This window comes from Eubalaena glacialis, chromosome 2 (assembly GCF_028564815.1).
Source record: "Eubalaena glacialis isolate mEubGla1 chromosome 2, mEubGla1.1.hap2.+ XY, whole genome shotgun sequence".
Classification (NCBI taxonomy): domain Eukaryota; kingdom Metazoa; phylum Chordata; class Mammalia; order Artiodactyla; family Balaenidae; genus Eubalaena; species Eubalaena glacialis.
The window spans coordinates 8496867-8523645 of record NC_083717.1 but is presented as its reverse complement, the minus strand read 5'-3'; the positions used below and the strand labels follow the sequence as shown (position 1 = coordinate 8523645).

The window sequence follows — 26779 nt, the reverse complement described above, 5'->3', positions numbered from 1 at the left end:
AAAAAAAATCATCCCCAGATCTTAGCACAGCACTTGGTAAATACTACGGACTCAAAAGTACTTGCTCATTGATCGGATGACTGCCTCCAAAAGCAGCTGATTTGTGCCCTGATCTTAATTTATAAAAGTGACTGAGTGACAACACAGAGAGGTCAATGCCACTGAAGGGAAAGTTTAATGTTCCTCACAGTTTCCTGGAAATGAGAGGCACGTACACCATGCAGGGCCATGAGGAGAAGCACCAGTGTTGGTCATAAGGCAGAAAGGAATATGGGGAAGACATAGGCCAGAGACTTTTTTAGGGTTTTTGTGGAAAAGGCAGGGGGAACAGTTTAGGATTGGCTAGTCTGAACAATCCTGGTGGACCCTGAGGCATAAGAGCTGTCCCTGGTTCTCTGGTAACTGGCCCCCGGGGTGATTAAGGACAGGGAGAATGTTGGCTTGGGATGTGAGAGTTACATAAAGGAAGTGATTCAGAGTGTGGCCTCAGGGTCACAGGGGGGATGGAAACAACGTTGGCTGTTAGTTTGGCCCTGTAATGAATGAGGCCAAATAAATACAGAATATGCAAAAACTCGGAACAGAAATCCATTCAATGACCATGGAGATTTAAATTTTAATCTTTTGCCTTGCAATAATTCTTGATAAAGAGTCTGGTGAGATAACCTCTTAAGGATCCTCTCAAGAAAGACAGACGAGAATGGTGCACAGTGGTTTTCCTCTGGTCCCAAACTCAAGGAATAAGGAGGAACCGAGAGATGGAATGTTTTACCTGTGCTCTCAAGATCAGTCAATGGGCCAGGCTTGAGAAATCCTCACCCCATCCCAAGGGCACAGCATTTCTGACCACTCAGACCACTGGGGGTTTGACTTGGCTTCTGGGGGCCATAATTCACTTGGTGGAGAACCTGAAAATGGGGACCTTTTGCTTGAAGAGACACAGACATGCACAGCACTTGGATACCACTCTACTGGGTTTGCTCACTGCCCATCTTCTTCATCCACGTTATCAGAGGACAAATAGGTAGATGGATCCCCCCTCCCTAGGTAATTTCATTCCCTACACTAAACTTTTTAAAACAACAGCACTCTAGGGACGAATTCCTTGGTTCCCAGCCATATATTAGTTTAGCACTGATCAAGCCATGAAATGACTAGAAAGTGAGAAAATGGTCAAAAAACAGAAAGAACAAGGAGGCCAGAACTCCCCCTAAAGCGAATAGTTGGCCTTGGAAGAAAAATGAATTTCCTTCCCCCATGTGCCCTACTTGGATTCCTCAACCCCAGTTCTGTGAGGGATGGCATCACACACACACATACACACACACACACACATACACAGGCAGGGTTCCAATATCTGCGGGGAGGTGGGCTTCCTGCACCTGGAGTCCCGGGACCCTCAGGTGGAAGGAAGTCGCTCCTTCCACTTTATGCGCCTGTAAAAAAATCTCTCCACTGAAGGTGCTACAAAGGGAAAGACTGAGGGACCAGTGACCCACCCCAGGTCCCTCAGGATAACTGCCCACTATTTAGGCAAAAGCTAAGAGATGGATTAAAAACCCCAGTTCTGAGGCCACCACTTTCCAACTTGTTAAAATATTTTCTGCTGATTGCGTTGGGTTCAAAGTCACATTTCCTACACCCAACAGTATCAAAGATACCTTGCTGTCTGGGATTTTTTTCTTTCATATGTAACACCTCACGTTCCTGACATCAGGTCTCTTTCTCAAACCTCTTTTTTCTTTTTTTTCCCTTTAAGCTAGGGTGGGATGGGAAGCAAAGAGTAAAAGAAGCATTTTCTCTATACAGTTTAACTAAGAGATCCCCGATAGCTTGGATTTCATTATCTCATTGATTTTTCATTTGAGAATGCACATCAGTGCATTTGTCGATAACAAAGCAAAAAAAAAAAAAAAAAAAAAAAGTCCCAGCAGACCCTCAGGGTATTTTTGTTATTGCTTGACTGATAACTATCTTTAAAGCTGAGGGAGATAACACCCCCCATTTGGTCTATGGTGGCAATAGGTCAAACTGTTAGGTCAGTAATAAATATGCAGTTGCTTCCAGGCAACAGAAATTGGATGCATTTATTTAACAGATTGCTTTTAGCGTCTACATATAATACAAATAGATTTTTGGTCCAAGCATTGGCACCTTCAATAGAGATGGCCTTAAGGAGAGCTTTCTTCGCAGAAAGTCACTGGAGGGTGGAGGTGTGTGATAAATCTATCTGAACCCATCACTTTTTGGACCCCAGGGTAGAATGAGACTCTGTGCCTTCAGAGGTTTTTATCGTAGACAGCTGATTCGTATGGAATGAGCTTCCAAAGAAAGTCTAAACAAGAGATGAAATTCTTACAGATGTCACTGGATGGAGAGAGGGGGTGGGGAGTTCTTCAAAAGGAGGAAGATATTGCTCTTCAGTGTCTTTGAATCAGAAGTACGTGTGCTCAGCAAGGACAGCTCAGGGATACTGATTTAGCTAGAATCCCTCAAATAATGGCTTTCAAGTATTGATATGTTGAGTGTATGAGTGAGAGAGAGAGAGCCTGCAAGAGAGATGCACGCACACAGATAAAGGTAAGGAATGTACTGGCGAGCCCGGATGACTAAATCATGGGCTCTTTTGTCCATCTGAATTTATGCCTTTAATTTTTTATTATACGGAGGAATTGTTTGCTCCACTATGTCCTCTGAAGGCTATCCCAAATTCTCTTTTCTAGTACCTTCTACACTCTATCTTAATATTTACCTCCTAAACTAAAAATACAAGCTCTCCAAGGGGTCAAAGGCCAGTTACTTCTGTATCTCCAGGCTTAACAGTGGATGCTAAATAAACATTTGCTAAGAAGTGAATACATTGGCCTCAGATAAGCCCCACAGATCAATATTGCTGTTGGTGCCATGACTGCCCTCCACGTATAGACACCGCTCCTAAACAATCTCCATATTCGATGAGAATTCACCTCGTCCAGGATCCGAGTGCCCCCGTACCACTCGCTTTGGGAAGGAAAAGGTCAGGAGAAAGCCAGGATCTCTAAGGCCCCCTCTGGTTGCCTCATTCTTTTTTACTTCTCTTAGCTGCACACAGGAAGAGTTCTGCTAAAGCCCCTTTCCAGTTACTGAACAGAAGTTTCTGTTGTTTTCCGCAGCATCTGAGGGTCTACGCAGGCCGCCTCTGAGGGGGTAACGAAGGCTGAATGCTGCGTTCCCAGAAGCAGCTATTACAACCCAGGCACCGAGGTTGTAGCCATTGATTTTCTCCTTAGTCTCATGGTACAGAGCATTTAATGAATGGAAATCCCAAACCTATTTCTAAATAAATGACATTCCCAGGGCTGCATCTTGTGGAGGTTTCTTCTGCAATTGGAAAATTGCTTTTCTACTTTATTTTTTAAATTGTACATTAGCTTATGACTGGGAAATGCTCATCAACTAGACCCTTTTCAGATGTCTCAGTCAATGCCAGTCCTGGGATGCAGGACCCAAGAACACTGTAGGACAGAGGATTCTCCCCATTGTCCTGGCATTGGGTCTACGGATGTATTTCCAGTGTGTTGGGGGCATTTTGGACCTTAATTATCCAGATAAATCACACTCCCTAAACAGTACCTATCCACGACTCAATTAATTAAGACATAGTATGTTGCTAAAAAAAAAAAAAAAGCCTCAATTGGTTCTTAAACTTAGATTCTGTCTTCAGAGTATCTGTGAACCCTCTAAAACTTAAGCACTAATTATTTTGTTTGTAAACATTTGTGGAGGTGAGGGAATGTAACCGAAATTTCACAGGGGTCTGTGATTAAATAAGAGGTTAAGAACTGCTCATTTTCTTAATTGGTAGGTGAAAATACATTCTAACTGTATGTGGCTTTGAAAATGTGCAATAATGGCTAACTGAGTTTCTTAACATTTTCCCTCAACTTCCTAAGTACCTCTTAAAGTATTTTTACATGGATACTCATTTACAGCATTTAACAAACAATCCTTAACGTTTACAAGAAGAGATTCAAATTTAAATATTTTACATAATCATGACCTCAGCTTGGGGTGTGTTTGACAACTTCTGCTGAATAGTCTAAAAGTTGTTTAGTTACTGCTTTTGATGATGGGATTCTCTGTCAACAATTTTTCTTTAATTTTAAAAATTAAAAACTTGGGTGTTACAGGTATTTGCATATGTCAATATTATATAAGAACCTAAATGGGAAAAGAATTTGAAAAAGAATAGATATATCTATACGTGCAAATGAATCATCTTGCTGTACACCTGAAACTAACACAACATTGTAAATCAACTATAGTCCAATATAAAATTTAAAAAAAATTTTAAACTTGGGTGTTACAGGTGTTTGTCTATGTCTAAACTCCTTGAATTGCACACTTTAAATATGTATAGCTTAGTATGTCAATTACACCTCAATATAGTTTTTTGTAAAGACACCAAAACAGAGGAAATAAAAATTATGACTGAGACTAGATCATATAACCAAGAACAGGGCTTTATGGATTTAAATAATACAATCAGAACCATGAGTTCTGAAAAAAAAAATCAACTTGGTTGTTGAAATAGCAGTGGAAATATTTCGAAAATAACATGTAAAAATAACTTTCCCTAAAAGATGGACACCAATGTTTGATAAATGAAAATCTTGATTACTCTATTTGCACTCAAGGAAACATTAAATCTGAACTTCTGAGTTGGTTTGAAAACAGGTTTCCAGAGTCTGGAGTTGGGGAGAGTTTATAACTTTGCAGGTTCCTGGTGTGTGTCCTGATGGGTCCCAAACATTCAAAGTTTGAGTGAACTCAGCTTCTCTGCCTGCATCTGGAGGGAGGGAGCAGAGGTAATTTACACCAACATTACCCTTTCTCTAGAACAGGGGTTTTCAAACTTGGCTGCATTTGAGAATCATTTGGGGAGCTTTCAAAAATCTTGATGCTCAGGCCACACTCAGACCAATTAAATCAGAATTTCTGAGGGTAGGGCCCAGGCACCGGCATTTTATAAGGTGTCCTAGGTGACTTCAATGTGGAGTCAAGGTCGAGGATCATGTCTGTAGCAAAACATTAATAATTATTTTAAGATCAAATTTATACTAGGCTCTTACTTGGCCTCAGAACGTTTTAAAGACCACCAAAATGTCATTGTTTGCATGTATCACCACAATTCAGATATTCACAGATAATCATCTACAGACACACCTCAGAGATATTGGGGGTTTGCTTCCAGACCACCGAAATAAAGTGAATGTCGCAATAAAGTGACTCACACTAATTTTTTGGTCTCCTAGTGCACATAAAAGTTATGTTTACACTATACTGTAGTCTATTAAGTGTGCAATAGCATTATGTCTAAAAAAACAAGGTACATACCTTAATTAAATATACTTTACGGCTAGAAAGTGCTAACTATCATCTGAGCCTTCCGCAAGTTGTAATCTTTTTGCAAAAGTGACACCAAAGATCACTGATCACAGAAAACCATAACAAATACAGTAATAATGAAAAAGTTTGAAGTATTGTGAGAATTACCAAAACGTGACACAGAGACACGAAATGAGCAAATGATGTTAGAAAAATGGCACCGACAGACTTGCTCGATGCAGGGTTGCCACAGACCTTCAATTTGTAAAAAAACACAGTATTGGGCTTCCCTGGTGGCGCAGTGGTTGAGAATCTGCCTGCCAATGCAGGGGACATGGGCTCGAGCCCTGGTCTGGGAAGAGCAACTGGGCCCGTGCGCCACAACTACTGAGCCTGCGCGTCTGGAGCCTGTGCTCCGCAACAAGAGAGGCCGCGATAGTGAGAGGCCCGCGCACCACGATGAAGAGTGGCCCCTGCTCGCCGCAACTAGAGAAAGCCCTCGCACAGAAACGAAGACCCAACACAGCCAAAAATAAATAAATAAATAAATATAAATAAAAATTAAAAAATAGTAAATATATATTAAAAAACAAAACAAACAAAAAAACAGTATCTGTGAAGTACAATAAAGGAAAGCATAATAAAATGAGGTATGCCTGTATATCCCTTTTTATTTGTGCAGAATTATTAAAAATAAAAGGGGCTAAACGCACTTGAATCCAGGAATAGAAAAAGACATTCATGGGAAACTGATGAAATTTGAATAAAGTCTGTAGTTCAGTTATTAATATAGTACCAATGTTAATTTCTTAGTTTTGATAATTATCACATGGTGTGTAGGATATTAACATTAGGGGAAGCTGGGTGAGGGGTATAGGAGAACTCTCTGTACTATCTTTGTTCTGTAAATCTAATTATTTCAAAATAAAAAGTTTTAAAAATTGAATTAAGAAAGAGAAGGCGGAGCTAGTATTAATCCCACACAATTGTTGATTAACTAACAATAGGAAACATCTCTGGGCACTGAGTCTTGCATTGTGGCCTTGGACACACTATTAATGAATACAATTAGGGGTGAGGACACCCCTACTTAGAGAACCTTCCAATTTTGTCTATATTCTGCTCTATATTTCTTTTCTCCAGGCCCGTCCAGATCCTACAAAATGTCATCAACAGCAGTTCATATTGAAAGACTCACTGACCTATGACACATATGGCCCACGTGTCATACATTCTACTATTAGGAATGATAACACTGCTGGGAATACCTAACACTGGTGCAGTATTTTATAGTTTATAGCACTTTCTAAGTTAGTCTTGTTTTGATTTGCATTAGGAAAAAAGGCAAATGCATGGAGTACACCATGGGTTGCAATAAAGGATGAAAGAGTTCCATGCATTTTATTATAAAATATGCAGCGTAGCACCTGCAGAAATCACGCGCGTGCCCGCACACACAATACACGTGCACAATTTGAAAACACAGTTATTAAATGATCTTGTGTTAGTGTCTAGTGGTGCCCAGTGTGAGGGCTGGGGGGCGGGGCCACAGGGCAAGCCTAGTGGTTACTGCCCTGTGATCACCACCCTAGACCAAACCTCCCCCGCCAGGCACCGTTCTGTGGTGACAGCTTTCATTCATTCCTTTCCCAGCAGGAAAAGGAGAAAAGGTCAGATGACCAAAGAGGCCACCAGCCAACGCCTTGGGCCCCAGGTGTTGTCAGCCCATGACTGACTACGTCCTGAGTCACGGCCATCCCCGAGTCACGGCCATCCCCGAGTCACCACCATCCCGTCTCCTCTTTGTTCTGTCTCCTCATCCTAGTCCCTTGGAGGCCCGGTTCCTGATTTCCTCGGGGTCCCTGACACTCACCATTTCCCAGTGAGTCAGGCCCATCTGCCACCTCTTTTCCGGGAACCGTCTGCCAGCTGCAAAGCCCTGTCCGCTGATCTCGGCTGGCCGCCTGCCACTCCTACAGTCCCCAGAGGAACGCCCCCGCCCAGGCTCGGGGTGAAGAGGTTGGTGGTGGCCACTCTTCCCCTGGACGGTGCCAGAAGATGGCTCATATCCTCCCCATCACCGCCTCCCAGAGGGCCCTCCAGCTGCCAGTTCCACCAGGCCACGGGGAGGGACCCTTCCCTCCAGCCTGGACTCTCTCTCTCTGCCCTCCACCCCCGACACACACAAGCCTTCCCTGCCGGCCCAGGGAACCAGAAGCGCCAAGAAAGACCTGGAGCACACAGGCTCCATTCGATGGGACAGGCGGACGGTGCTGTGTGGTTTTCCTGCTTGCGTCTCTCCCGGAAGAAGAGCCACTTTCTGCCTGACGTTCACTTCCTTCTGGCTGGTGCCATCAGGGCTGTGGTCTAAAACCTTCAGCAAGCGTACTTCTTGCTCCTTGGCCCAGGACAACAAGCTCATTCTCTGGCTCTTGTTTACTCAAAAGCGAAGTCTAATTGGGACTCCTCTCGAGTTCACTGGCTCTTTTAGAAGAGGAAATGTACTTGGGAAATGTAACAATGTGATGCATTGAAACTGTGGTTTCTTTCTAATTAGTGAAAAAACGCCTGAGTGGCGATCGAGGGGGTTTACAGTGATTCTCAGGAGAAAGGGCAGAAAACATCTGCGTTTGTAGAAGTAGCTATTCTCGACGCATGTTTGTCTTAAAGCACGTTTTCAAATTACTCTGCCGGCTCCTTCCCATCCCAGCCCTCCGGTTCACAGACCCAGTTACTGGATCCCACCCGCAGGCACAGAGAACCTTCTAGACCAGAAGCAACCACTCCTGCCTTCCTTCTGGCTCCGTTCCCTGAGGCTCCAGGGCCAGGGCGTAACCTGTTCCTTCCAGCTTTCTTTTCTTTTTTTAATTTAATTTTTTTTTGGCTGCAGCACGTGGCATGCGGGATCTTAGTTCCCCGACCAGGGATCGAACCAGCGCCCCCTGCAGTGGAAGCGCGGAGTCTTAACCGCTGGACCACCAGGGAAGTCGCCCTCCTGGCTTTCTTTTTTTCTTTTTTTTTTTAAGATATTAAGCTTTACTGATTTTTTTTTTTAAATCAATGAAAGCTTTTACTTTTTTTTAACTTTTTTTTTTAAATTTTTATTTATTTATGGCTGTGTTGGGTCTTCGTTTCTGTGCGAGGGCTTTCTCCAGTTGTGGCAAGCAGGGGCCACTCTTCATCGCAGTGTGCAGGCCTCTCACTATCGCGGCCTCTCTTGTTGCGGAGCACAGGCTCCAGTCGCGCAGGCTCAGTAGTTGTGGCTCACGGGCCCAGTTGCTCCGCGGCCTGTGGGATCTTCCCGGACCAGGGCTCGAACCCGTGTCCCCTGCATTGGCAGGCAGATTCTCAACCACTGCGCCACCAGGGAAGCCCCCTCCTGGCTTTCTTGAGGCAGGTGTGACTCTGCTCCCAACGCTGCTCCCCGATCACACCGGCACCTGAACGGTTGCTAATTTAGAGGGTGATCACCTGTCCAGTTTGCCCACGACAGTACCGATTTACACCCCCTTTTACTCACAGGGTCCCGATTTAGATCATAAATGCTACGGCCACCCCGTCCACGTGCAGCTCCCGGAGGGTCCTCACGCAGATACACCTGGTCATCTCTCCTACTGACCAACGTGGATGCCCCCTGTCCTTGCTCTGAGCCCGTCCTGCCTTGATGGTTCCATCTGATTGATGGGGCATAGCCTCCCTGAGCTGTCTTGTCCAGCCGCTAACCGAAGCCTGATCTATTAGTATTGTAGGAAGTCACCTCTGTAACTCTGAGGATTTGGAGGAGTGTATGTGCACGCGTGTGTATGTGTACACACAGGGGAAAGAAAACTGTGAAACACTTGCTTAGAACAGCTTATTTTTATCCAGGAATCTGTGCAAGTGTTCACTGCAGTCTTTTGCGAACAGTTTATTAAGAAGGAAATTGAAATTTTAGTAAAGATATTCCTTCCTTGTGTTGCAAAACACCGCTGTATAGAGCCAAACGGAAAGATGACTGAACGCAAATGTACTTTTCAACAGATGAACAATCTGAATTTTCGAATTTTATATTCTATTTCAGCGTTGACAGTGAAACTGCACATATACTTTTCATTTTGCATTTATCATTGCATTGACTTCCTGTTACTGTTATTCCAACACTGGAGAGAAATGTTTCATTTCCAGAAGTTTTCATTTAACACTAATAGAAAACAAACCCAGACAAATCCACTTTTTTAAAAATAAACATTTCGGTTCTGAACACGTACCGGCTTGATTATAAGAACTGGTTTACCTCATAATTTCATAATATGAGCATCACCCTAATTATATCCTTTGGCCGTTCCAGGCATGATCACAAGGCCTTTGAAATTCAGATGATGAACTTGGACTGACCCTGAACCACAAGACCCAAGTGGCCTGCAGCTGCCTTCACCGTGGACAGCTGAGACAGTACGACTTCAGGTTCTGTATTTTCCCTTCAGGTTCTCCAAGCACATGGGGCACTTACGTCTCATCTGTGAAGGCGATTCCAAAGTATTCCTTCTCCTTCAGATTGAAGTGAGATGCCACGAGGTCAAGCAGCTCCTTGGCCAAAAGCTTGGGCTGGAGGGAGAACAAAATGGAAAAAGGGTAAGTGATGAGAGATTACTTTTCCTAAAACATGCAATCTCAGGTTTACATAATTTTTTGGAAGGAATGTCCCAAAGCTCAAGAACATCCATACAAATGATTTTTATAAAACCCAAAGGAGTAGACAATGAGGACAGGGCCATCAATGGACTGAGACCTTCGGCCTTGTTTCCTGGTAGTTTCTTCTATCAACAAATGGTACTTGCTCACCAACACAGCTGTCAAACCCTGTGGCTTCCTTCCCCACACAGGAGAACATTTTACAGTGAATTGACAGGAAGATGTCTTATTAAAAATATATATGTACACATATATATGTAGTAAATATATATTATGACACATATCAAATATATATTGTGTAACACATATGTTATATAATACTATAATATATTAATACTATAATTAATATGTGGTAGAATATGATTATATATATATTTCACATGCACTTATATAGTATTTGCTACGTGCCAGGCCCTGTTCCAGGCACTTTACAAACACCAGCTTCTTTAACCCTCATCACAACCCTGTGAGATGGTTCTATTATTAACTCCATTGTATGGGGAGGAAACAGGTGCCCAGAGACTGAGCATCTCTGTGTAAGTGCTGGGGCTGTGATTTGAGTCCTGGCTCCAGAGACTGCCCTCGACCACTCTATATGCTCCCATAATTTAAAATCCAAACAACAGAAGTACCTCCCTGCAAGAAATGTTAACATTAAGGCCAAAGGGCCTTGGGAATAGTATTTAAGAATAAACTGAAACTTTGCCTTTCCAAAGGAGAACAGTTTTACCCAAGAATGTTTTTTTTTTTAATAAATTTATTTATTTATTTATTTTTGGCTACATTGGGTCTTCGTTGTTGAGCACAGGCGCCCTCCATTTGCGGCGAGCGGGGGCTACTCTTTGTTGCGCACGTGTTCTCATTGCGGTGGCTTCTCTCATTGTGGAGCACGGGCTCTAGGGTCGTAAGCTTCAGTAGTTGCAGCATGCGGGCTCAGTAGCTGTGGCACATGGGCTCAGTAGTTGTGGCTTGCGGCTCTAGAGCACAGCCTCGGTAGTTGTGGCACACGGGCTTAGTTGCTCCGTGGCATGTGGGATCATCCCGGACCAGGGCTCAAACCCATGTCCCCTGCACTGGCAGGCAGACTCCCAACCACTGCGCCACCAGGGAAGTCCCCCCAAGAATGTTTTTATCATGAACTCTTTCCTAAAATTTTCTGCCAATCCAAAGGAGTGTGCCAGAGCCTTAGATGTGAAATCACTGTGGCTGTTTGTATTGTCAATACATCAATCACTCTGGGCTATCACTGTTGAGATGACCACAGACCACCAGGCTCAGAGGTCAGGGAGGAGGGAAAGGCTGATGATGGAGACACGGGGCCAAAAGGGAACAGTTATTTCTAAATTGCCTCCCAGTTCAGGTATTTGCGATGCACTGCCTTTACGATGACTGTTCTGTTCCACGCATACTCCAAGCTCAGAGCAGAAACAGATTCGAGAAGAGAAAATGTGTGTGTGTGTGTGTACATGTGTGTGCACTGATGCACATTAGGATACCCTTCCTGAGTATATTTCCTGTTCTGGTGTTACTCTGTTGCTTTTCTCTATTAAGAGGGTGGATAAGACAATAAATCAAGAGTTATATGACTGTTTTAGAACTACCATATGATCCAGCAATTCCATTTCTGGGTATTTATCTGAAAGAAATAAAAACACTAACTTGGGGGCTTCCCTGGTGGTGCAGTGGTTAAGAATCCGCCTGCCAATGCAGGGGACACGGGTTCGAGCCCTGGTCTGGGAAGATCCTACGTGCCGCGGAGCAACTAACCCCGTGTGCCACAACTACTGAGCCTGTGCTCTAGAGCCCACGAGCCACAACTACTGAGCCTGTGCTCTAGAGCCCGCGAGCCACAACTACTGAAGTCCATGCACCTACAGCCCGTGCTCCGCAACAAGAGAAGCCACAGCAATGAGAAGCCCGTGCACCACAACGAAGAGTAGCCCCCGCTCGCCGCAACTAGAGAAAGCCCGCGCAGAGCAACAAAGACCCAATGCAGCCAAAAATAAAATAAATAAAATACATAAATTAAAAGAAAAACAAACACTAACTCGAAAAGAAGTGCACCCCCATACTCACTGCAGCACTGTTTACAAAAGTCTAGACATGGAAGCAATCTAAGTGTCCATCAATGGATGAATGGATAAAGAAAATGTGGTATACATACACAATGGAATATTATTCAGCCATAAAAAAGAAGGAAATCTTATCATTCACAACAACATGGATAGACCTTGAGTGTACTTTGCTAAGTGAAATAAGTCAGACAGAGAAAGACAAACACTGTATGGTCTTACTTACATGTGGAATCTAAAAAATAAAATTAAAAAATACCTCATAGATACAGAGAACAAACTGGTGGTTGCCAGAGGAGGGGGTAGGGGTGGGTGAAATGGGTGAAGGTGGCAAAAAAAAAAAGAGAGAGAGTTACATCACAGTTTAGTTTCTTATTTCACTTTTTTTTGGTGCCACTATGGACTATACTGTGTCCCCTCCTCCCAAATTCATGTGTTGAAGCCCTAACCTCCAATGTGATGGTATTTGGAGGGTGGGGCCTTTGAGAGGTAATTAGGGTTAGATGAGGTCATGCGGGCAGGCCCTCATGATGGGATTAGTGCCCTTATAAGAAGAGATCCCAGAGAGCTTGCTTGCTCTTTCTCTCCACCAGGTGAGGACACAGTGAGAAGGCTGCCATCTACAAGTCAGGAAGAGAGCCCTCATAGAGCCCGACCAGGCTGGCACCCAGACCTCGAACTTGCAGCCTCCAGAACTGTGAGAAAATCAGTGTCTTCTTTTTTTTTTTTGGTTGCACTGTGCAGCACGTGGGATCTTGGTTCCCTGACCAAAGACTGAACCCATGCCCCCTGCAGAGGAAGCGTGGAGTCCTAAACACTGGACAGCCAGGGAAGTCCCCCAAATCAGTGTCTTTTGTTTAAGCCCCCCAGTCTGTGGTATTTTGTAATGGCAGCCCAGGCAGACTAAGACAGGTGTACTTCCTCTTAATTCAACAAACATTTACTGTCTAATATGTATAGGGCACTAGCCAATCCTACAGGAGATACAAAAATGCACAGCACATAGTACTTGTCAATAGGACCTTAAACTTTCATCAGGGCGTAGAGTAAGAGCTAGTGTTCATTTTAAAAAGCCAAAGCAGATGGTTCCCTCTTTGCTGCCTCATCCTGAGCTCCCAGGATGGCAGCCTCCGGGCCTCAATCACCATCAATTTACCAATGAAAACTGCCAGAAATGATGGGAGTGGGTTTGAAGCGAGGGCAGAGCTTCCTCCCCCTAGAAGACATGAATAAATCAACAGGAAAATCCATCTTGATAAATCAGTGTCATCTAATATTCTATACTACCATTCACACTAAAATGTGAAAAAGTGAAAAAGTAACCGTTAGGGAATTCAAGACTGTATGTAAGACCCTCCTTCATAAATACCACAGGGGAAGGCAGGGGAATAAATGTGGCACATCTCAGAGCATCACTGATAAATGACAAAGTATCAATCCAAGGTGAGGGGGCTCTTGAAGCCTCAGACTGTGTTTGCTATGGGATGCTGCAGGTCATGTTGCTGGCATCACCTCCATCCCCATAAGGTACCTGGCTGCCCAGATACAAAGCATTTAATGTAGAGGTTGTGACCAAATGTAAGGTAACATGGCTGATTTTTACACTGTGATGTACTGTAACTTATCCATCCAAATGTCTGTGTTCCTTTCACAGCAGTCACAGCATTTCTATAATCTGCTATTTCTTCAAACATTTTGATAATCTTTGGGGTTTGCCTTTGAAGCTTGTATCACATGTATAAAAGCATCCTCGCTGGTGATAAGTCTTCTTGTACTCAGAACGGACTTGATTTTTTTCACAAGTCACGTGAAGTCAAGTCTGGTGAATGGTGACAGAGGTGGCGGAGGTGAGGAGCACATTGGATCAAGCTGGTTTTATAAAATGAGGTATGACTATAAAGTCATTATTTGTGGGCTCTTAGGGGTGATGGTGAGGTTTCCAGCCTAAACTTGGAAATGACAGAATAAGATTTCCTTCTCTTTGAGAGTTAAACTTGAAAGACAACATCCCCATGGAATTGACCAGCGATACATAAATTTACCCAGAAAGAGAAAAGAATTACTGTTAGGGTCGGAATAATAGTATATCTATAACATGACTAAATATAGTAATTGTTCCATAGAAGGGGCTGGGTGAATGACCGGTGTGTGTGGGGTGGCGGATGGAGGGGAGTCTGGGAAAAGGGAACGAGCTGGGGAAACAAATGCAGTCTTAGCCAATAGGCCTTAAATATTTGAGTCCCAGCGGTAAGGCTTCTTCTCTGGCAGACATGGAGGCATGAGGAGGCATGACCTTAGCCAGTCATTTGAAACACTCAAATTACCTATTTAACTCCCCTTCCTCCAATCTCATACCTTCCAAAGAACTTATTGAGGTGTTATTGCCCTGTCCTACATATGCTGCTAAGCAGTCTCCTATATGACTGCATTATCTTCTAAAATAAGAGACTGTCATTCCTCTGCCAGTGATGATGCTGAGACTTGGAGACATCAGGCAGGCTGTCTCACAGCAAAGCCAGGCTTCCAAATGAAGTCAGACTGGCCTCACAGGTCACATGTACTACCCTTCTGCCACCCCACTTCTACTGACTCTACCTCCTGGGTGAGAGGTCAAGGATCATGAGCCCTGAGGGCCCTATCTCGGTGAGGGTTATATTGCTCACTTGAAACCAGAACACTGACATTTTATACATCAATACTGATTTATACATCAGGTACTTTGAACTTGGTTAATGTGAGTCTTCCCCTGAGGATGAACAATCGGGTTTCTGCACTTCAGAGCTAGGGGACTGACTTGACATGCTGAAAAATTCACCAGAATAATGGATGTCACCTTAGAAGCCTTGTTGACACTGACTTTTGGCTTCTCCATGGTGACACATCCCTATGATTTAGCCTGTCACCACAATCCTTTTTACATTGGAATTTCTACAGTAAAAAACCAAATTTTCTTGGGGACGCATATACTGAACGCAGCTAAAAGGATCTGAGCAATAGCAGCATCCCTCAAATAAACTTTATCATCTCAGCCTAACTCTTTTCAAGGATAGGATCCATTTGGATGCATATCTTTGGTCAAAAAATAAAAAAAGGTGGGCTTGCCTGGTGGCGTAGTGGTTGGGAATCTGCCTGCCAATTCAGGAGACACGAGTTCGAGCCCTGGTCTGGGAGGATCCCACATGTCGCGGAGCAGCTGGGCCCGTGCACCACAACTACTGAGCCTGCGCTCTAGAGCCTGCGAGCCACAACTACTGAGCCCGTGTGCCACAACTACTGAAGCCCGCGTGCCTGGAGCCCATGCTCTGCAACAAGAGAAGCCACCGCAATGAGAAGCCCGTACACTGCAATGAAGAGTGGCCCCCGCTCTCCACAACTAGAAAAAGCCCACGCACAGCAACGAAGACCCAACACAGACAAAAATAAATAAATAAATATATTAAAAAAATAAAATAAAATAAAATAAAAAAAGGTTAGTCCCATTACTTCATACAACAGTAATTATAGATCCTAAGCACCACCCTCAATAAAGAAAAGCCTACATTAATTACCCACAATATATACATGGGGAAATAAAGGCATTGAAGGGGGAGGTAACAGATGCCAGAAGATGTTGAGGTTAGAACTCCTGAATCTTAAGTCCCATTAAAAGGCACACTCTTTCTTCCGCTGTCATGGTGACTGGCAATGCCCCAGCAAGTAGCTGCTCCATCAATGAGAGAGAGCTCTCCCATCCCCCTGATGGACGTGTAGCATGAGTGAGAAATAAACCTCGTTGTTAAGTAACCTTGACATTGGCGGTTGTTTGTCATCACAGCATAACCTAATCTATCCTGATTGGTTCAGGCACCAAAACTTTAATTCCCTGTATGGTAGGTTTAAAACCATTTAAGGCATCAGCCTGTGATTTCCTGATCTTGCAAACTAAAACAATATCCCACCTTGACGTGATGGTGATTAATGAACTACATTTCTTAAACTCATTTGGCGAACGTTGTTGGGTAGAAAGCTTTATGCTGTTATGTACTTTGAAGGGATGTTTACAGAATCTGCTGATTACAATTTGCCAATTACTTTGTTGTAAACATTTGTGGAGCTTTGCAGGATTGGGCTGGGAGTGAGGCCAGAAAGGCAGCCTGTAGCCCAGTCAAGTTCTACAGGACAAACCAGGCCGGGGCCTCAGTGCCGATGTGAGCAAGGCAAGCCCTGCGCGTCTTGGGTTAGAAACAGCCTGTGCTGGGTCATTGGTGCCATCCCGGCCCTCCGAGGTCACGACGGAGATCAGCCAGGTGGTTTGTGACCACCTAGAGGGGTGGGATAGGGAGGGTGGGAGGGAGGGAGATGCAAGAGGTAAGAGATATGGGAACATATGTATATGTATAGCTGATTCACTTTGTTATAAAGTAGAAACTAACACACCATTGTAAAGCAATTATACTCCAATAAAGATGTTAAAAAAAAAAAAAAGATTGACTTTCTCTCAGCCTGTAATGAACTTTGTTCACTCAATAGCTTTTCTTATTTTCTTTTTCTATCTCAGATTCTTTTTCCACTGTGTCCTTCTAAGCTTTTATTCCTCCTTACATCTGACAAATAGAATCTCTTTATAAACGTCTGACTCTACCACACAGATCTAAGTTCCCAAGGGCTCTGAACTGTTCCAGTGGGAAGTCATGCACATACCAGCATGTACAGGGTTCTGGAACGGCCCCCGTCTATGCTGCCTTCCAAGGTGGGACATGATTGGATTGTAATGATCAAAAGAACACTTCACACGAATGTATGGCTGTACAGTGCTCTGGGCACATCCCTTCGCCGATGATCCTTCTAGTGAACTCGTGAGCTGTCCAGGCAGTCTGGGGAGAGCCATCAGCTGACCAGGTGGTACCCAAGCTCCTCTCCAGTTTCCCACAGAATATTTTTATTATCACTCACATATTCTACCTCACACTTAACATGGATCCATCCCAGAGAGATGCTCTTGGACAAACTGTATAACTTCTCAGAGTCTCAGTGTTCTCCTCTATAAAGTGATGAACTAGATTGATGAATCGAACTCCTGCCCTAAATTTGATTCTTTATTCATTAAACTTATTATTAAATTTAGTTTCTTCCTTCTCTAAAACCTTCCCAACCTTCTCAAGGGTCTAGTCACTCATTCTAAAAAACTTTGCAACCATTCTGGATCCCCCCGGATCTCTTAAATCTGTCAGTTAACATAGCCATCTTTCTTACATAATCTCTGGCAAGTCACTTAAGCTCTCTGTACCTCAGTTTCCTCGGCTGCAAAATGGGGATGAGGACCATGCCACATCACAGGGCTGCTATGAGGATTTAATGAATTAATATTGACCTGCATAAGGTGCTTAGAGCAAGTGTCTGGCACAAAGTGAATGTTCTATGTGTTCATTATTATTTCAGACCCTCATTATCTCACCTATGAATTATTATAATAATCTCCTAAATGGTATCAAGTTATATATGTCAGTCTGGTATTTAAGGCCACTCTTTGAATCTAGTTCCTATCCAACCTCACTTTTGCCCGATTCCCTCTAAAAGTACTCATTTCTGTCCAATCTATTTGTATCAGAGTGAAGAAAACACCAATCTCATTTCTATTTCCAAAACTTTGCCCACAACATCCTCTCCCCGCCATTTGAATTTCATCTTGCTCAAGGCCCACTTCTTCCAGGAAGCCATCCCTGATCATCCTACCTCCAAAAAGTCTCTTTCTCCTCTGAACTCCTATAGCATTTACCACAGGGACTTGGTTCATGCTTGGCATGCATGCTCTTGTGTTGTGATAAATTTATTTTAATTAAAACATTTTTACAAGTATGGTAAAACACACAACATAAAATTGACCATCTTAAGCACTTTTAAGTACACAGTTCAGTATTGTTAAGTATATTCACATTGTTGTGCAAGCAATCTCTAGAATATTTCCTCTTGCAAAATAGAAACTCTGTACCCATTAAACAACAACTCCCCATTCCCCTTCCCCCCAGCCCCTGGCAACCACCATTCTGCTTTTTTTCCCTATGAATTTGACTATTCCAGGTACCTCATCTAAGTGCAATTATACAGCATTTGTCTTTTTGTGACTGGCTTATTTCATTTAGCATAACATCCTCACGGTTCATTCACATTGTAGCAGGTGTCAGAATTTCCTTCCTTTTTAGGGCGGAGTAATATTCCACTGTGTGGATAAACCACATTTTGTTTATTTATTGATCCATCAATGGACACCTGGGTTGCTTTCCTGTTTTGGCTTTTGTGAATAATGCTGCTATGAACATGGTGAATTTTTGTGACATGACTTGCTGTGTCCTGTAATGGGCTGAATGGTTGCCCCAAAAAGTTCTGTCCACATCCTAAATGCTGGAGCCTATGAACATGACCTCCCATTACAAAAATGTGATTATGATCCTTGAGAGGAAAAGCGTCTCCTGCACTATCCAGGTGGACCTCAAGTGCAATCACATGGATCCTTCTAAGAGAGAGACTGGGGGAGTTTTGGCAGAGACAGACACATACTAGAGGACCGTGTGAAGACAGAGGCAGAGATTGGAGCGATGAAGCTGCATGTCAGGGAAGGCTGGCAGCCACCAGAAGCCAGAAGAGGCTAAGAATGGATTTTCCCCTCAAGCTTCCAGAGGAAGCTTGGCTCTGCTGACAGCTTGATTTTGACTTCTGCCTTCCAGAACTGTGAGAGAATATGTTTCTGTTATTTTAAGCCCCCAAGTTTGTGGTGATTTGTCACGGCAGCCTCAGGAAACGAATACACACCCTCAGGCAGAAGCCCCGCAGTGCCTGGCAGGTCCTAATAGCAGGAAACCCCAAATTTGCTGGTTGTTTGAGACATAAAATGGGATCTCAGCAGAAAGCCCTTTACTAGTATTTGCACTTTCTCTTTATAATGCCATTGACTTTCTGGGCAAGGAAGCCACATACGCAAGTCCAGGTGGAGGAGCCTTTGTATCAGAACTGACCCTGGGTCAGTCACTGGCAGCGTGGGCTTCAACTCAGTGACTTCTCCCCTTAAGCCCTTTCTTGTCATCCGCCACTCCCTTGGGGCAGCTCACAGATTCAAAATCAATGGAATGCCCACTTCTGAACTGCATTAAAAAAATTAAAACATCACACGGCTCCCATCTGTGGTCTGGGAGGAATCACGGCCCAAAGACTGACCCTCTCACCTCTCCCTCCTCCCCAAGGCTGATCTGGACAATTCGCTTCTGGCTGCAGGGCCCACAGTGACCGCCAGGCTGCCGGGGACAGCTCCGCAGCTGGGCCACACCCTCCCGCTCCGATGGCACCGCCAGCCCCATCCCAGGAAAGGGTGATTCCCGGCCCCGGAGGAGTGGCCGCGTCAGTGGAGGTGGCAGAGAGTCCAGTGCTGACAGCGGGGAAGAAAGCGTGGTCGGCGTGCCCTTTCTCGCCAACCTTTCTGAAAACCGAGAGGGAGAGAGGGGGGTGAAGGGGGGCAGCTCGGAATCAACGATGCCTGAGCCTGCGGCCTCTTTAAAGCCCTGCCTGTTATTGTGTTTCCCAGAGCAGCTGGGAGCCTGGCTCCCGCCCTCCCTTCCCCCCTCCCCCTCCCCCTCCCCCTGGGGGCTCGGCATTAGGCAGCCGAGCGCTCATTGGCTGTTCGTTCGTCCTGGGGAGGGGGCGCCGGTGATCGAGAGAAAGCGTGAGGTCATCGCGCACACAGACGCGGGTCTGGCCGCGCTCCCCCTGCCCGTCACCCCCTTGACGCTCCGGCCGATTAGCTGGGGAGGCTGGCTTCCTTCCTACCCCGTCTGAGCAGCCCCTGGGTTCCGTGGCTGGGGGCAAACGGGGCACTGCTTCCTTTACGTAGGGTTATTTGCTCTTCTGGGCTCCCAGGCGCCTGGGATAGGCAGGGGTGGGGGGCGTGTAAAGCTCAGTGGGTCCTGCTAGATGAAGCATCTCTCCATCTGGGAGGTCCCCATCCAGTAAGAACCCCAGCTCGTTAGTGGACAGAAGACGAATGCTTTACCTCCGGCTCAGGAGGTACCAGCAGCAGAGCATCTCAGCCAAGCTGACTCCAGACACAGCCAATACTAACGGTTTCCATTTACTGGGTGCAGCCTCTGTCCCAGCGCAGAACTGAGTCAATCCTTACCCAGCAGGCAGATGCCAGGATTACCCCCATTGGATACAGAAGGAGCCAAAGCACAGAGAAAGCAGTAACTTGCCAAAGGCACACAGCTAGTAAGATTTAACTCAACAGTCAGGTGGGTATAAGTCACCTAGGGACGCTGGATTATATAGAGCCACAGAGACTGGTTACCCAACCCACTTAACTGACAGGGCAGGAAACTAAGGTTCAAGGGGTCGAGAAGCCGGTCCACGGACAAGGGAGGTCACCTTAGTGACCGGCACATGTGGGGATGGGACCAAGCGCCTGACCAGTCCTTTGCTAGACCACTTAAGTAGGCGGTTTCAGAAAAGGCTGCAACGATCTGAAACAGGAAGGAAAGAAAACCAAAGGGCATCAATCACATGTGGGTCCCGGCAGGCAAAAAGCAGTCACTGCACACACCATGCTAAGGTCCAGGTTTCCTGGCTCCTCCCCAGCTTTCCCTCCTGCTGCTGCCGCCCCTCTGGCCCCAGCACCATCATATTCTACAGGCCTCCCCCTGCCAGGTTCTGGGCTCCATGCTTCACTTATACAATCTTATTTCATCTTCAAAGCAAAGCAAACCCTGCAACGTTGTACCGATGAGGACACTGGGGCTTAGAACAGCTACTGTGCTCAAGGTCACAACCCCCCAAGGGCACAGGGCAGACGAGGGGCTTGAGTCTGGGACTGACTCTAAAGCTTTGGTTTTAAATGCCGGGTACAGATCCAGCAAGTCACAAACAGCACAGACAGGAGGGGTCTGAAGCTGCTTTTTCTAAGCGCAATAGAATTCTGCCAGACACTATGTTCCCGGAGGGCAGGGATCAGGTTTGATCAATATCTATAGCCCGGCCCCCGAGCACAGTGCCTGACACACAGGTTTTTTTAATTGGTAGATGGGGCTAGACTGAAGGGTCATTATTTGATTGTTACACCAGCCTAGCAGGAAAGCTGACCACAGGGAGGATGAAACCCACACGCCCTCTCAAGGTTGGTTGGAAGCACAGAGCTGCTAAGCAGAGATTGTGGTACCCCATGGAGAAGGATGGGTCCAGATGCCATATGCCCAGATGCAAAAGAGCCCCTGGGTTTCAATGGGGTCACATACCTCCAGGCACCCACGAAGGAGGCTGTGACATATACTTTGGGAAAGTTACTTGTACACCCAGGAAAAGATGTGTTGTGTCTGTATTCCTTTCAACAGACTCTGCCCTTTAACCCAGCATCAGGGACTAACCTTGCTTGTTTCCCAGTTGCTCGTCCCCGCCCTTTATACTATTCCTATGTATTATTCTTTATATGATACTAATTTATTCCCTTGTTCTCATCCTCTTATTTCCACATGGTTTCTTCCACATTTTGCTAAGATTCACCCTGGTCCCAGCATGGGGGAAAGTTGGGGTTGAAATCAGTCTGGGAAGCCGAGTCTTTCTCATCCATGCATTTGAATGATGCCCAATGGGAAGGCTTTGACAGGCGCACATAATTATTACTCCTCCAGAAATGCAAAGTGCTTCTGCCAGCTGGCTGGGGAGCCTGCTTTATTCAGGATCTGCTCCCCTTGGGACTCTGGGCGGGCGGGCAGGTGTTCATTAGGGAGCGCCTGCTGATTAATATAGTAACCCCCAGACTCCAGCCTGCTCGGGGCAATGTCACAAGGACTGCTCGTCCAGGGTGGCTCCCCTCGGCAGCCTCTCCGCATTCATGACATGATAACGGTTTCAGTGAGGCGAAAACACAAAAAGATGTGCGGTACTCAACTTGCCTTTACCAAGATCAGGCTGACAAGTCTGCAGCCCCAATTCGGAGACACTTGAAGAAAATATGGGGGATGCTGAGGTTCTTGGGATTCATCGTCCACAGTTGTTGTGTCTACCCCTTCTATTATTTTTTCTTTAACTCAAAGCCTGCCCTGCATTCTGGGTTATGACCCTATCTTGTTCTACAGTGAGTAGTAAATTACTATTTTGGATGTAAACCACCCATACATTCACTGGGAGGTGAATCCTGGAGTGAGTTCCCCAGGATCAAACTGGCCAACTGGTCATCTTTCCAGTGGGACAAATGGCACCCTGACCAATTCCGAATTGAGGTCTTCACAACATTGCACACTGAATTATTCCCTTTGCCTGATGTTCAGGGAAGAGTGAAGAAGGGCATCATCCCAGAGCACAGGACATCGGAGTTTTGCAGTTAGCTCTGTGTGGTCCATAGGAAGCCATGGAGTCTTAGGCAAGGCTCAACCATTCCAATCAGTTGTGTAGTCAGCAGTAGCTAGGACCTCTTAGGAGTTTCATTAGTAAAGGGATGATATGGCAATAGGGCAGAGAGGAAGGGTTAGGGTAGAGCCATTTTCCGGGACAGGTAGGCTGATTGCTACCTTTCATGTAATATACAGAAGGGTGGCACCTACTGTCCTTTGCCAAGGGCACGGCTGATGTTCAAAGAATATGGCTTCCTCACCCACGTACCGGAAATAGAAAGCTTGCCTTCCAGTATGAGGATGGGGAGAGTGGGGAGTTGTGAGGGATTTAAAAAAAAAAAAAAAAAAAAAAAATATATATATATATATATGGCTGTGATTGATCCATCTATATACGCTGTGATGGATCTTAAAACGTAAGCACCCCTTTCATGCAATCGGGGCAGTGGATTTATAGTCAGACCACAGGGCTTGGAAACCCAATTCTATTCCATGTATAAATAAAGCATTTATTTTCACCTTGAAACATTGGGACAATAACATCTACTTCATGGGTTGCTGTGAGGAGTCAATACATGATCATTTATAAAGTACTGGGTGCACGAAAGATGCTGAATAAAGGCAGATTCCCCTTTTCTCCTTCTGTCAGTAACTGACTCCCCATACAAATGACTTATCCTCTCATCACTTTGACAAGGACCTGCTCTGATCGCAATCTAAATCCTCTTTTGAGTGAACTGTCATATCCTTTATCCCAGGAACCATGAATAAATCATCTCTAGGCAGTAAGCAGAACAGAAAGCAGACGACTTCCCTCGGAAGTGAACTTGTTTGGGTAGACATGCCCTAAATAGCACCCCGTCTCTGCTCCCAGTGTCTGCTCACTGATGCTCGCCTCCATTCACTCGACTGATTTACTTTCTCATATCGGTCCCTGCCTCCTGCTTCTTTAGGGTTAAAACGACGTTTACTGGCCAGAAGAGAAAGAAGTCTCTCTCCTGCTCCAGGGATGTATGGAGGCGCTGGCTTTCTGATGTTTGGAAGTTCCCCAAGTCTCCTCCCTGCGGACCCTTCCTCCATCGCTCTTGCAAATTGCTGGCAGGTACATGCTAGAGAGAGACAGTGCGCGCTGCCCGATGATGATGTCATTTTCAATATAATTAAAAAGGCACTCTCGCTGGGGTGGGAGAGAGATGAGAAAGTGCACAGGCACTGGTGTCCCAGGAAACGAAGGAGGGGAGGTCAACTTTTGGCTGAGAAATATTTATTCCTGAAGAGCCATTTCACTGAAGTCAGACAACAAGGCAAAAAGCACTGCAGCCCCTCGCGTGTGCCATGCTAATTAAGTGGATGAGAACAGATGATGTGCCGCGGGGTCCAAAGAAAAATTGCGCGCTTGTAATACCCTCATTCTCAGATCGAAAATATTATTTTATTATTTGCCTACATTCATCCCCCCAGCCCTCCATTTCCAGGAGATTCGGAGGAGGCTTACAAAATTTTAAATGGTATATAATAGGGGGATTAAAACACGAAATAAGACAGAGTCCATTGAAGATGCTCAAACACATGAAATAAACGAGTTCCTGTTGCTGACTAGGTTACACTGTCTTTGTCAACGGACCCAAGAAGCAGGCTGAGTTAACACGCGCAGGCAAGCCTTTTCCTGGGAGTACATCCAAGAAGGAATTTATCGTTTGGTTCCACACGTGAGGGACAGCAGACAGCATGTCTTCAACATGGTCCCTGGGAAGGACAGAAATGCAGCTCCCATGAACCGTTTCGTAGTTTAGCCCCTATGCACCACCCTCTCCGCTTGGAGCGGGTTTTAAAGCTGTCTCCTGAAGCCCGATGGGATATTCTGGGAGAGGCCTTATGTTAGATTTATTTACATAAGTGAATTTGGCCAGAAATTTTGGAGGCGCTATTTTATTAGGTTCTTAACACATGCTCACGTCAGCCATTAGGCAGCTTGGCACTGACGTCTTGTCTTGATTCTGAAGCCAAGCCACAGAAGAAATAGGCAGTCAGTCCCAGTTCTGGCGAAGCGCACCGGCCTCCTTGCAGACTGTTAAGGCGAGAGGCAACATCCAAAACATCACGCTGGGAAAAAGCGAAGCCAGGTGAGCTGAGTCAAGTGCCCTCGGACCTGGGCGGGATGGAGTGGAGGTGCTGGTACAGGCAGCCAGGAGGTGGGGAACGGTCTGGATCTGCATCTCCTCTTGGGCAGGTCTGCAAGCCCACCCTGAGGAGACCCCCCCAAGCCAGGCGGGTGGGTGGGAGAGTGGGAGGGAGCTTCCACCTGTGTCTGGGGGCCCTGTTCTTTCCCTTACTGCCGGGCTCTTCCACTGCACATCTGCTCCTGTGGCCTCTGGGCCCCTTCCTCTTTCTCTGCTGCCCCCAACTACCTTTTTTGCTTTGGCTGCTAGGTGTGGCATGTGGGATCTTAGCTTCCCGACCAGGGATCAAACCTGTGCCCTCTGCAGTGGAAGTGCGGAGTCTTAACCACTGGACCCCCAGGGAAGTCCCCCCAACTACCTTTTTAATTCAAGACCCTGCACGTAGCCCCTCTGCGGAGAGAGCTGCCTTGACCTCACACCCTCTCTCCGGTTCCCACCCAGGCTGCCCCAGCAGTGCCACGTGAGTCACACACACGGGGTCCATCAGCCTCCCCGGATGCTCTGGTCCCACGACATACGCATCTGTGCTCAGAGTCTATTCCTCCTCAAGAATGACCATGTCTGGGGAGCAGGATCGCCTGTATCTTTGTTTCCAAAGAGCCTGAGCCAGATGGTCAATGTCCAGTGACGGCCCGGGTTGATCAATGAATGAGTGGATGGATAAATCCGTCCATCAATCAGTGAAGAGTGAGGTGGAGGAATGATCGGAGCAAGGGAAGCCTTCATACTGATAAACACCAGTGTCCCCCTGAGTTCCGTTCCCAGGTCCAGGTCCTTCTCAGTCTTCACACGGGCCTTGAGTGAGCTCGTCTCTCCTCGTTCTAGGTCCCACCAGACTCAAGTGCCTTCCAAAGCCAGCAAGGACGTCTGCCTCAGGAGGCGTCAGGGAGCCATCCCTCAGCTGCCGGGATCTCTGTACGTGTTCAGCAACACTCTTCCAGAGGAGGGTCCGGCTGGGGGCTCACGTCTTCTCTCGGTGTGTTATCCTGTGAGCCCCAACTGAGGAAGTGGGGGGGGGGGCTGTCAGTGGGGATAAAGGAAAGCCAGGACAAAGGTGTGCACCCCAGCCTTTGCCCTCGTCACCTGCCTGTCTCTTCCAGTCAAAAATCATTTCATCAAAATAAATCCGGGGCCTGGCAGGGCCATCTGCGACACTGAATTGTTAGACTTGCAGGGAGATGATTCACACGCAGCTCCGAAGACCCTCCGCGCCCCGCCCGAGGGTGGCTGGTGTTTGCGCCAGGCGATGACTCATCTGGGGGCTTGACCTGGGGCCTTTGCAGACTCCCTTCACCCACTCTCTCTCTTAAGGCCCGCCATTTCCCTTTGTAGAGTCGGGTCAGTACGCTTTACATTCTTAATAGCGTGTCAGTCTGGAGAGAGAAATCATCGCAGGCTGTGACCCCGTGGCAGCGGTGTCACTGGTTGCTAGGCAGGGTGTCCTTTGGGGAGGGAGCTGTCACTCCTGGTCCCCCTTTCCTCCACTTGTGCGACAAAGGGTCAGACCCTGGCCCAAGTCACAGGCACAAAAGAGATTTTGTTCTGTGCTGCTGCCTTGCCAGGCCTCTCTGAAGGCTTCCTATCGAAGAAGTCAAGGATTCAAGATGGCAGTAACGTTACGATGAGCAGGGGAAAAAATAATGAAAATAAGACGGATTCCCTCGCAGAGCTTCGCCAAAGTCAGGGTGTAGGAGGAAGAGCCCTGGGCCGAGAGCAGAGATCCTTGGTCTTGTGCTGACTCTCCTGGCCGCGGGGCTCTTGGTTCTAGGTGCAGAGAAGTTGGGAGATGCAGCCAACTTCCAACTGCTCCGTTTCACCTGTGCCCACCCCCGCAGAGCCAGCACGAGGCTCCCCATGAATGCAACCCCAGCACGGCCACTGAACCCTCCATAAGAGGCTAAAAGGAAAGTCTGACCCTCTACGTTCATGTTCAATGTCATCCAGAGAGAGAGAGCGCATGTGTGTGTGTGTACGGCACACATGTGTGCTCAGTATCGTAACTTGATTTTTGAAAATTACTCCAGACCTAAGTCTTCCCATAAGACACTTCTCAGTTGGACAAAGAGGCACAGAGAGAGAGGTGGGACCCTCACTTCCAGTCTCTGCTGCGTTTTCAGGCAAAAGTTTTCTGGTCCCCAAGTAG

General features: G+C 46.1%; 1 protein-coding gene across 6 annotated transcripts in view; it reads right to left on the bottom strand.

Annotated features, from left to right (window-relative positions):
- Positions 1 to 26779, bottom strand: part of FRMD4A (FERM domain containing 4A) — a 338180-nt gene that overhangs the window by 144367 nt on the left and 167034 nt on the right. For all 6 annotated transcript variants that reach the window (XM_061178281.1, XM_061178328.1, XM_061178300.1 and 3 more), the window contains exon 3: positions 9857 to 9951. In XM_061178281.1, the coding sequence (XP_061034264.1) occupies positions 9857 to 9951 (95 nt within the window). The remainder of the gene's footprint in view (positions 1 to 9856; positions 9952 to 26779) is intronic.